This window comes from Notechis scutatus, chromosome 2 (genome assembly GCF_049901735.1).
Source record: "Notechis scutatus isolate UNSWTSFEM ecotype Mainland chromosome 2, rNotScu1.2, whole genome shotgun sequence".
NCBI lineage: Eukaryota > Metazoa > Chordata > Lepidosauria > Squamata > Elapidae > Notechis > Notechis scutatus.
In genome coordinates this window covers 150842747-150855454 of record NC_142010.1, presented here as the reverse complement: position 1 = coordinate 150855454, position 12708 = coordinate 150842747, and the positions used below count along the sequence as shown (strand labels likewise).

The 12708-nt window shown below is 41.0% G+C and overlaps 1 protein-coding gene across 1 annotated transcript in view; it reads right to left on the bottom strand.

Annotated features, from left to right (window-relative positions):
* KCND1 (potassium voltage-gated channel subfamily D member 1) overlaps positions 1-12708 on the bottom strand; it is a 55743-nt gene that overhangs the window by 6353 nt on the left and 36682 nt on the right. The window contains exons 3-6 of the mRNA XM_026676410.2: positions 8567-8729; positions 8366-8449; positions 5622-5717; positions 3626-3873 (exon numbers count right to left, since the gene is read on the bottom strand). Coding sequence (XP_026532195.1) covers positions 3626-3873; positions 5622-5717; positions 8366-8449; positions 8567-8729 — 591 coding nt within the window. The remainder of the gene's footprint in view (positions 1-3625; positions 3874-5621; positions 5718-8365; positions 8450-8566; positions 8730-12708) is intronic.

Here is a 12708-nt window from a genome sequence, read left to right as displayed (position 1 = left end):
TTTAAGCAAGAAAGGCTTCAACAGGTCATGTGTATAGAGTAGGAAGGAGCTAGCACAGTAAAGACAAGCTCCAGCTTGGTTCAGAATGAGCTATGGTTTGCTTAACCATGCTTTTCCTGAATAAACCAACATTGGGGAGGTTCACGAAACAAACCATTATGATTTTGACACTGCAGTGGCTGGAGTCATGCAATATGAAAGCCTTTAGGGTGAATGAATCACAGTAGTTGGGCTCATGTAGAACACTAAGCCAAGGCTTAATTAATTAATTAAGAAAATGTACATGGCTGCCCAACACACTCTCACTGACTCCAGGAAGCTTACAAAGATAAAAGCCCAGTACAAAAACAAATATTTCCCAGGCAACAAAAACAAGACCAGCCAGTTGATGGGCTTCATATCATCCCGGGCTTCCCAAACCTGTTGGCAGAACCATGCCTTCAGGGCCTTGTAAAATAGTGTGAGAGTGGAAGCCAATCTTATCACTGCAGGGAGGGAGCCACTACAGAGAAGGCCCTTTTTCTTGATTCCATTAAATGGGCCTCTTAGGAAAGGGGACCCATAACATTCCCTGCTTCCCCACTCTGGTGGGAAGTAATATGGTGCGTTTTGTGGAATACAGCCATGCGAGGCAAGGACTCACACCAACAAGCTACATGCAGCACCTCTTTATGGTCCTAAAATAATCTAATATTACAACAAAGCCAGGCAGAAAAATCTGATTTGCAGCATTGCCCTCCCATTGCCCTGAAATAATTCTCACTTTCGACCTTAAAGCCCTTAAGGTAGCCCTTGTTTGACCACCCATGCCCCTCACAGCCCTCAGAAAGCCATTTAAATAAAATGAGTGGGGACCTAACTACAAACCATTTGCTCTATAGTTTTAGCAGGTTCCCTGTGGTCTCCCATCCATGTATGAACCAGGTCAGATCAACTTTGATTCTGGGGAAATAGCCAAGGTCAGCTACTTGCTGACACCTGTAGTTAATCACTATCAAATTAGTGATTAGAAAACAGCAGTTCTTTATAATGGAATAAGTGTCTGTCTCACTTAACACAATGGGGTGTACTTTTAAGCATTCATGCATGTTATTGCTGCCATAACATTGCTGTAACCCTGTTACAATATTTCTAGAGTACAAGGCTCTGAATTGTAAAGAGTTCTAAAGAAAAATTTAAATTTTAATATGTTACAAACCACAAGGGGAGAGTTAATCTTGAAAGGCAGCCTATGAATAATATAATAAATCAATCAATAGAACTGCATGGCATAGATCTCATATGTATTAAGCAACAGAGACCAGCTCATGTGTTAGTCTAGGAAGGCAAAGGGTGCCCTCCAGGTGTTTGGGATTTCATTCCCATCAGCCACCAGCAATAAGGGGAACGATGACTCAGTAGTTAAAGATGTTGACAGCCCGCATTTGAGATTGGGTGAGTGCCCGTTACTTGCCCCAGCTCCTGCCCACCTAGTAGTTAGAAAGCATGCTAATGCAAGTAGATTAATGGGTATCACCTCAGTGGGAAGTAACAGTGTTCCATGCATCTTTGCCATGCTGGCTACATGACCACGGAAATTGTCTTTGGACAATGCAGGCTCCCTCGGCTAAGAAATGAGGATGAGCACCGCCCCCTAGAGTCAGACATTGGAGACTTTTATCTTTAGTCTCCAGTCCTGATTCATTTACTTATTTGAACAACTGGTATAGCTCCTCATCTCACAAAGGTGACCCTGGGTGGCAAACAATGGCAACTGCCCCCCCAAACCATAGCAAAATTCCTAAAATCATTCCAGGTAGTTTTTTTTTACTTATGATCACAACTGAGCCCCAAATTTCTGTTGCGAAATAAGATAGTTGTTGAGTTTTGCCCCATTTTACGACCTTTCTCACCACAATTGTTAAGGGCATCACTGCAGCTGATAAGTTATTTAACACTGTTGTTAAGTGAATCTGGCTTCTCCATTGACTTTGCTTGTCAGAGGGTCCCAAAAGGTGACCTCCGTGATTTTGGGACACTGCAAGCATCATAAGCACATGCCAGTTGCCAATCGTCCAAATTTTGATCATTGTAGTGATGCTGCAATGGTCGTAAATGTGAAAAAAGGGTCATACGTCACTTTTTTTCCAGTGCCATTGTAACTTCCAATGGTCACTAAATGAATGGTGGTAAATGGAGGACTGCCTTGATACAATCTGCAACATCCATGGGCACTAACATATCACTTATATTCTTGATTCCCTTCCTCCATGTTGCCCTAGCCTAACCTAACTCTAACCCTAAACTTCTCTATCCAATTTATCTAAGGCCATAACTGCCCAACTTCCTCCTGCAGAGCCCAAACAGATTTTTTTTTAAAGTAAACTGGTCATAAATGTCCGTTATGCTTCATCCTACGGTGGATCTGGCTGTACTTGATAGAATAGCTGAGCTGCAAGTACAATCTGACCCACTGTATTATTAAACAAATCTGGTCATATTTATTAGCTGTAAAATCAGTTATGCAAGAGATAGAAGGAAAGCAGCTATGGCAATATATTACACTGCCATATATGCAATCAGGCAGTCAGCCAGATGTTTAGATTGGATTTGGCATTTTTGTCCTCCTATCGACTCCTTCCCAAGGACCTGGGGTGGGCAGGAGTTTTTGTTTGATGGTGTTAGAGGTATTGTCGCAGGATGTAAGCTGTTGCAAGTAAATTAGCTTTTTTTGCAATTGGGGATTTTTATCAATGATGCTTAAGTGGTGCTCCAAATGTTTTGCAATTGCACCCATGGCATCTGTTCCTATTGATACTATTTTTGCTTTCTTTTGGCACAGGTCTTTGTATTTTGTGATTTTCTCTGATTCTTTCCCTTCTATTCTGCTGTGTCCAGGTGTTGCAATGTTCACTATCCAGACTTTTTTTTTTTTTGGACTTTCTTATCTACAGTGAAGACAACCAATGTATTTACTGTGCCAAGAACTTTGTTGACCTGGAGTTTAAATCATCAGGTTACTCTATTTTAAATGTGTACAATTTTTTTAAAATTTAATTGTACTCTGTTCTAGGGGTATTCTTTATACATCACCATGAGGTATTTTTTACATACTCTACAGATGGTCTTTGGTCTTCAGGGTGGAAGGCACAGATGGGGAACCAGTGGCACTCCAGATATTACCCAAAACTCCCAGCAGCCCCAACCAAATGACAATCATGGTGGATAAAGGGAAATAATGAAAGGCTATGAGTTTTTTTAAATTTTATTTGTTTATATGTAATTTATTTTTTTACTATTAGTGAGACACAGTTTGCATTATCAGCATATCAATCTAAAAAAAATCTGTGAGCAGTCAGCGCTAATACAGTCAGCGCTGGTTATCAGTGGCCCTTCAGGCAGGAAACATCTGGGGGTTAAACCTGAGAATAAATGCTTTGCTACTGAGCTGAGTCTTCGCTCTGTACTGCATAGCTTTGGTAACACATTTGAGTGGGTCTCCCCCATCCTCACTGTCTCCTACAGATAATAGAAGTAGTCAAAGGTGTTTTGTTTTTGTTTGTTTTTTTAGCATGAAAAATGCAAGTGGAAGCAATCCCTTCTTTCCATTGGCTGGGTGTTAAAAGCTGTAAGGCATGCTTCCTACCTCTGGGGGGCAGCACTTTTCTGGCTGTTCAGCATATCCAGCTCCTGAGCACTGGCACGGCTCACAGACATGGTGGAGTTGGTGAGACGGGTGGTGCGGCGCCTGTTGCGGCGGGGGCAGCAGGAGGTGCTTAGAACCCCTTTGCTTCCTTGTTGAGAGGAGAGAGAAGTGCTGCGGCTGGTGCGGTAACCCAGGGGCTCAGTCAGACAAAAGTCACCGTAGGTGTGCTCATCAGTAAACTCATGACTCTGCACGTGGATGAGGGGAAAAAATGTCAGAGAAGGGGAAGGGAGAGAAGGAGAAAAATAATAATAATAGAGGTTGATGTGAGTGGACAAACCTATTCTCACTCCCAAATGCCCCTTCTTCCGCAAGTGTACTCATATCAGATTATTAAATTAATGCTTCATCAGAGTTTCCCCCTAAACACTTTCTTCACATCATGTGTAATTTAATGCAATTCTATTATGGCCCCTTCACTTGCCTCTTTCCCCACCCTTCCCTCTAGGCTAAAAAGGCTCAATTATTGTTAACTTTTCCTCATAAGGAACTTGCTCCAACAATTTTTAATAATTTGGATTGCTTTGTTTTTGCATTCTCAGCTCAATACTCTTCCGAGAAATACTGACCGCAACTAAAAAAAAGTCTATGAATAGGATATTAAGAATGGCGACACCATTAATTTGTATTACGGCATTATGATTCTAGCACTTTTATTATCAATTCCATTCGCGATGACTAAAAATATAGTTTCTGCCTTTTTTCCTGCACTGAACTGACATTTTTATTGAAATAGTAATAAAACTCTAAAATCCCCTTCTTGGGTCAGTTACTGCAAATTCAGCCATCAATAGCTTTTTATGAAAAAAAAGGGTGGCGGGAGGGCACCCAATACCCATCGCTTGTCTTTTCTCACAGCGAGTCTGTTATCTTATTACCATTTCCCCAGGCCCGAAGAGAAATTTGTCCTTCATTGCTGCCCCTTCCTGTTTTAACTATCCTAGTAAAATAATGTTGTTGCAAAACATAATCATTGCTCATTTCTAATTCATTAGTTGTCAATTAGAGCAGAAAAATATAGAACATACATTTGGAAACCTGTAGAATCAGTTCAGACTATCATATCAAATCTAGGCAGCCATATTCCAATCAAGATGAACAATGTTAAGACAGTGATGAAGTTCAGCTGAGATAAACTGAATCAAGGCAAAAGTCTTTCTGCACCAAGAACAAATGAAAACAGGACCTTGGACAGCTCCATATGAACTCTAGTTGACAGTAGCTTACAGTTTAAACTTTACACCATATGGACATTATAATGCAGTCTCCAGAGTTATTCTCAATTAAACTGTGTCTATGCCACTACTACCACTCTAAGCTTCTGGGGACTACAATTCAGTCTTTCAAGACCTACATAGGATCCTAAGATTTCTGTCCTGTATTATAGTTTAATCACTAAACTATAATTTAATAATAAACACTAAAGGGCTGTAACTAATTTAGTTTTGCGTCTGCTGGCAATCTGCACTTCAGTTATCCTTGTTACAATAAAAGTAGGTAGCATTTTACCAGAAGCAATGAAGCCATTATTGGGGGAGGGATCTGCCCTACAAAGTTACTGTAATGAGTCTCTCCCCATTAATGTTGCTGCTTTTATTTTGGGTGCAGTTCTTCATATACATCTTTGTATCTGGGGTGGGGGAAAACTGCTTAAGAATAAAATCAACACAGTTCCAACCTCTCCCATAGTAAGAAACCCTCAAGTATTTTTGCAACAAAAGCCTCATTATTCCATCCGAGCATCAAAATCGTAGCTCGCTATTTTGTAGAGTGTAAAGTGGAAAACTTGGCTCACAAAGTATTGGACAGAAAGCAGATTTCATTTGTAAATACAAATGCAGGCTTCACCCATCAGTCCCATTTCTGTTTCCCATATTTCTCCCATTTTTGATTCCTCCCCTGTTTTGATTCCCCCCCCCCACTTCCTATTACTCACTGTAGTTTTCTCCAAGCAGTGCAAGAGATGGTGGTGCTGTTGTTCAAAAGCTGATCGGTTGCGCACTGCCAAGGCATGTGCATCAGGATCTCTGTCCTGATGGAGAAAGAAGATAAAGGCAGATGGGATATCTGATGCACATACCAGCATATAATCATTCCATTTCAACAATTGGTAGTGCCAGCTTGAATATCCACATATCTAAATTATCAGAGCCATCATTGGAAGTGGAAATGTAAAATGGAAGTGGAAATGTAAAAATGGGAAACTTAAGTGCATAAGCTTTAAAACCTATTCAATTTTTAAATATATTTAGACTACTGCATTTCAGATTGCAAGAAGGGTGGCTGAGTATCTGAGGGCCTTCCATTGAAAAGAAGGTTTCTGCATTTAGAAAACAATACTGCAGGGTTAGGGTGTGGTTACATTTGTCCTCTCTAATGGACTACCTTTCTGTCTATAGGGAATTGATATTTTTCAAAGTAGGAAGCCTTCCAACAAAGAATACTCCAGTTGCATTATAAAGTCGGGAGCTTATTTAAAATTGGAATTGAAATTAGAACATTTGAGAAGCACTGGATTTGACTTTATTTACGGTAAGTTATTTTTTTAAAAAAAATATTTACATACTGTCATATAATATATCGCAAATAAGATAAATAGATTTTAAGAGTAGGCTTCTATGATGCCTGTATTAACTAAGATCAAAGAATTGACCAACAAAGGAGGAAGAATTAGCAATCAGAACAGAAACCAAGTGGTGCAAGACTTGATAGCAATGTAGGAGGTTGCATTGTGCAGCAATTGACATTTCCAGACCATCTTCAAGGACAGTCTGACTCACAGAGTATTTGGAAAACACCAATGCATGAATGACAGCAGTTAAGTTTATTGCACCACAGGAGACACAGTATCTCATGGGTGTCAAACTCAAGGCCCAGGAGCTGAACCTGGCCTGCGGGGTGCATAGATCTGGCCTGCGGGACCACCCTGGAAATTGCCAAAAACAAGCCTGCAGTGCCTCTGCCAGTTAAAACTGCCCTCCCAAGCTCTGTTTTCACTGGCAGAGGGTTGCAGGAGGCTGCTGCAGCTGAAAATGGAGCTTGGGAGCCTGTTTTTGCTGGCAGAGTGCTCGGGCCACCACAGGCGCCCCCAACATGAGTAATGTGGAGCTGACCATGCCCCCTGACCACGCCCCCCACTCCCCAAGGTCAAACGCAACCCTGATGCGGCCCTCAATGAACTCGAGTTTGACACCTCTGCAGTATCTGAATCAGCTAAAGCTGATAGAAAGGCTTGAGGACAACAGTAGGCCCTGAAAATCCAGGAGCTCTGAATTGGGTCCTTTGATGGAATAGAAGACCATCCAGAGTAGCTGTTTCTTCAGCCAGTCTTCCTTTATCCTTTAACAGCTTTAACAGATTAACAGAGTTGGAAGGGACCTTGTAGGTCATCTAGTCCAGCCCTGCCCAAGCAGGAGATTCTACACCATTTCTGACAGATGGCAGTCCAGTCTCTTCTTGAAAGCTTCCGGTGATGAAGCTGTTCAGTGTCCATCTATTATTCCTTGTCTGGCCTTCAGGTGCTTTGGAGAATAGCCTGACCCCCTCCTCTCCTTAACAATGAATAGGTGCAAACATAGTAAACTATGATTTCTTTTAGTTGCCATTTGTTGAATAAATGAAAATGGGCTAGGTAAACAACAATGTATGTACTCACCCAAGCCAACACAAAACAAATTATTTTGTAGTATAGTGCAATGCTTGAACCGAGCCTTTGTTTTATTTGGACAGCACTTTAATTAAATTGCTCTCATTAATGAATGGGACTTTGCACAAAAGAAGCTCGCAGCTTCCCCTAGATTGGATGAAAGGGAGACATAGAGATGGGAATCTTGGGACATAAATCTAAATCAAATGCCAACATTTCCAATGACCCATTCAAGGGATTTTGTGATTGTATTAACAAGTGTTGGAGTTAATAGAGAACCAGAATTATTCCCTGGGGAAGAGCATTCCAGCATTGGTTTCAGAAAGTGACTCATGGTGGAAGCACTGTTCTAAGCTTGACCCAAGGATGTGTAACTATTGGCCCTGGGGATGAACATGGTACTCAGCCTAATTTCTAAAGCCCTCTGAAAACAATCACATCAACTTCTCTTTTTGCCAGAGAAAAGACAGGCTTTTTTTGCCAGAGGTCTAGACTGATCATTTGCAGATTGTTTCTGAAATTAGGCTAAGTGCTGCATGCATCCCCATAAATAAAGTAAATAAATGGGGGAATAGAAAAACAGATCAAGAGAGAAAAAAACAATAACAGATATGACAGAAAGTGGATGGCCAAGAAAGGGAAAGAGGGCTGGTATATCCCATTCTTTTACTTGTTCTTTCTTATCTTTCGGCAACTAGCTCTGCCTAAAACTATCTTTGGCTTAACATGCAGCTCTGGCAAATTATTCTTAACACTGATGGAATGCAATGGAGAGAATGTCTACAGCCCAGCTGTAGTCAACCCCAAAGAGCAAAGGTTTCAGTTTGCTCATTTTGACTGCAATCACAACAACTGAGCATATTGACCCAAGCAAGGAGGAGGAACAGCATGTGTTTTCCATTCACACTGATCCTTGTTTTCCTTACCTAGGAAAAGGCAACTGCTTTAAGAAAACAATCTGTGCCGTTGTTTTAAGGATTCCCAGCATGGAGAAAACTGAGGGCACCAAAGTGAACAGACAATTGAGTTCATACCTCAAGGCCTCCATTCTGCTTATACCGAAGAAAAGCATTGGTAGTGCCACTCTTGGCCAGGCGTATTCGGGCCAGGCGAACTTTCTGTAAAGGGAGAAACAGAAAACCATTTGTGGAATGTCACAGATAATTGAGCTCCCCGTGTCTGTAGTCTCCTCCTCCTCCTCCTCCTCCTCCTCCTCCTCCTCCTCCCAAATCTACCTGCTGAGCTCGTCGTTTATCTGCACGTTGATTCTGGTGGTAGATACGGCTGAAGTTGGAAACGATGACAGGTACAGGAAGGGCGATGACCAGCACCCCACTTAGAGAGCAGATGGATCCAAAGATCTTCCCTGCAATGGTGCTTGGAACCATGTCACCATAGCTGCAAGAGATACAACAGTTACTGCAGCCCATAAGCCATCTCACAGTTGCCAACACAAACATGTTACCCTTTGTCTTATAACACTCAGAAATGAACATATTCCCTCCACCAATCAGTGCCTTTCAGACATGTTGAGCTTCCATTCCAATAACCCTTAGGTCGTATTCCACTGGATTAAAGGAATTGAAATCCAATGTATCTGGAAGGTTGTTCTTGGCCAGTATTACAGAAGGCTGGGGAGAAAGTAGCTGACAGTTCAGCAGCATCATGAGGACTTTCAAGTCTGGAATCCAAGATTATGCAGTCTGCGTCTGTCCTCCCACCACGAAGTAATCAAACTGGCAAATAAGAAACGGACTGCAGTTTTGCCAGCACCAGGTATACTGTGGTTCACTAGGATTGTCATCGTTCATGTAAACATCTTCCCTTCTCTTCATCGTTAGAAAAATAAATCTTTACATTAGGCAGTATTACCTCTACTCCTCTCTATATATTGCCTTTCTGATGAAAAAACAGGGCTTACTCCAAAGTCAGTGGGTGGGTTCCACTACTGAAGGCAGGCTCATTGCCTTATCAAAGGAGCCTACATACAGTAGGATCATTACATTCAGATTCACAATCAATAATCAGGCTGAGTATAAATGTAGATGGGTGGGGGGAATCAAGAGAGTGTGTGTGTATGTGTGTGTGTGAGAGAGAGAGAGAGAGAAGGGGGGAGGGAGGGCAGGGGGAGAGAAATTTTGGATGGGATGCTGAATTTTTCATTGACCCCTCTAGCACACTGTTAAGAGCAGCTTGATATAAAAAAAAATCAAGCAAATGAAAAGATCTTGATCTTTGATTTCCATGCTGTGAAAATGTTAAGTTGTGTGACAAGCTGCTATTAAGGACCCAGGAGGATGACTAAATAATAGTGGTGGCATATCTACTAAATACCTTGGGTTGTGTGTGCTGCATAAGGATTATGTAAGCACAAGACTGGAATTTTTGATTCACATAAACTTGAACTTTCTTTGACCAGCATAAACTTCCAATATGTTTCTGTTAAGGGTTCTTTTTTTGTTATTCATTTCAATTGTACCAGTCAATTCTATTACCATATGTAGTTTTTGAAAATAATTGCTTAAATATCTATACTAATTATGTGAGTTTTAAGTATATTTTACAAAAAGGAATGATTAAATTTGTATTACAAGAATGTTATTTATGGTTTAATCATATATTTAAATGTTTTTTTGAACAATGACTAAATTTACAATATCTAAGTGGCATTCTAATAGTTATTCAGATAATAGCTTTTAGGCTGAGAAGCTAAAGAGGAATGACCCTGGTTAATAGTTGGATGAGATTCCACCAATATACCTGTTCTAACCCAAACCAAATTCCAAGGAAACAAACACGAAACAGAGGTAACAGCAAAACCTTTTAATGATTCTTTACGAATTCCGTTCCTTCACAGTTAAAAGGCTGTTTCCAAACGAATTGTCTCTGATAAGACTGAGCCTTGCCAAAGTTGTGCAAAGCTGTCAAGAATACTAGATTACTAAGAAATATTTCAAACACAAAGAGTCTCCAAACACCAACCAAGATACTCTGAATGTCCACCAGACTTGAGTACAAAAACTTATTTGCTTCCTGCAAAGAACTCCGGTTTCTCAGCTGGCTTTTATCTCTTAAGGGAGGGGCCATTACCTTGCAGCCTTCCTCCCGAGTCGCCCATGCTGCTGCAGCTGCTCTTTCCTTCGAGCAGCCCTGCGTGCACGTGCACTGGGCACAGGCTCCTCAGGGACCTCTTCATCACTGATGCCAGCCTCCACAATCTCCGAAGGCATCATGCCACTCCCTGGTGGTCCTGGCCCCATCCCTGCATCACACGCAGACCCTTCATCTGAATCCTCGCTCTCCAAGACCTCAGCTGTCCGCACCTGCTGCCAGTGAACCACAACAATACCAGAAGTTGGAAAAACATCTTCAAAGAAGACAATGGTTGATCACTTTCATATCGTTACTGGGAAGTGGAACCACTGGTGTTGTAGAAGGATGATTAGGAATTCCATCTTTTTTATATACAGTAAAGAATTTTTTTACTTGTAAAGTGAGTAGAGAAACAATCTCTCCCAATCTGGTGCCTTCCAAATACGTTGGCTTTCCATTCCCATCATTTCCATTCAGCATGCAAAATAGGGATGATGGAAGCTGGAATCCAACACATCTAGTGGAATGGATCACAAAAGTTAGTATGAAATTATCTGACCCTCAATTTGTGTCTACATCAATAGACTCATGTCAATGAGAAGAAACCAAAGACATATGAAGACAACCCCCACGCAAAAAAACCTCAGCCACTTTCATTGGTCACTAAAAATCAGAATGGATGAAGGTAATAAAATGGTATTTGCTTTAGGAAGAAGCAGGATTTGCAGTATAGATTGATGGGGTTTTGAATGACCTTTTTTTTTAAATATTCAGTCCCAAAAGAAGCTTCGTGCAGCCAAATGAAACCAATAAGTATGCTTAGAACTAGTAAGAACATTATATGACTCAATGTATAAATTTCACCATTTTGCCAACTCTAATCCTACTGCTACAGAAGATTTAAATCTCCAGCCTGGTTCTTCAATAGTGAAAGTAATGACTGTTTCATTTCATGATTGTCCAACACATTTTGAAACTGATCTTCCCTCCCCCTAAAAAGGCATCTCTCTGTGTATAAGTCTGGTGCAAAGTACCTCATCCTTGCATCCTCCATATAGCTGGGATGAAATATTATAATTCCCACCTAATGGCTACAATAATTTAATTGATTAAACTTGTATGCCACCCAACTCTCAATGACTTTGGGCTATGATGAAGGATGATGCTGGGAATGGTATCCTACATCTGGAGGACACTGGACTTGGAAAGGAACCCTGATACATCACTTAAATCAATTCAAAGAATATTAACCCATCTAATATAGGCAGACACATTTCAAATAATAAAAAAGTTTGCTATTTTTCAAGCATCAATCTCTTTCCACTCCCACTACCCTTTATCCACCAGCATCAGGCTTTAAACTCTTCCCCTCTTTTTCTTCAACATATGTTTCTAAACATCTAATGATCCAGAGAGATAAATTCCCCACCCACTATTCCCACACACATACCCCAGTGTTTCTGGCAGTATGGCTTCATGGTTGAGCTGGACATCTTCCCATGTCATTTTGGTCCAAAAATTCTGTAGGTGGAGCTGGCTCCTCCTCATCTTTCTTGTGTGTCCTCCTCCCCAAGGATACCACCTAGCTGTCATTTCCAGCCCACAATGGAGCAAACTCTATGAAACCAGTTGACTTAAGGACTGGGAATCTATGGCACCTGTCAGAGAACAGCAGGTTTCAAGAATTACGGCCTTAATAACTCTTTAGTTCTATTCTGATGAATGGGCCCTTGGGAGACCATTAATAGGACCACTGCTGAGGAAAGAAAGAGGGGAAGCAGGTAATTGAATATTAAGACTGAGCAGAGACCAGAAGGAAGGAAGGTATGAACAAACGGAGGTCAGATATTTTATCCAACTCAGCATTGCTTTCTCCAAATGATTTCCAGAACTTCCCTGTACATGCACATTTTAGTTGGGTTAAAGAATGTAGGGTTGGGTATGGGGGGGACTCACTAAATTTTACAGCTCTGAATCCAAGGGCCTTGTAGTTAAATATAGGCAGTTTAAATACAAAATATATAGGCATGCTATTAGAAAAAGAGTCCCTGCTCGTTTCCAGCATACATTGTGACTTACTGGAGAAGATCAAGGACAGTATTGAAACACTCTAACTCAAGCTATGCATACAAGCTGAACAATTTCTGCCTGGTACTGATTTAAACACTGAGTTAAACATATATTTCTGTAAATTTTAATGCATGCTTACAATTTATGTCCAATTGTGTACAGGTTCAGAGAAGAAGCAGTGAATATGGAAATGCCAAAATCTGGGTACTCTTTC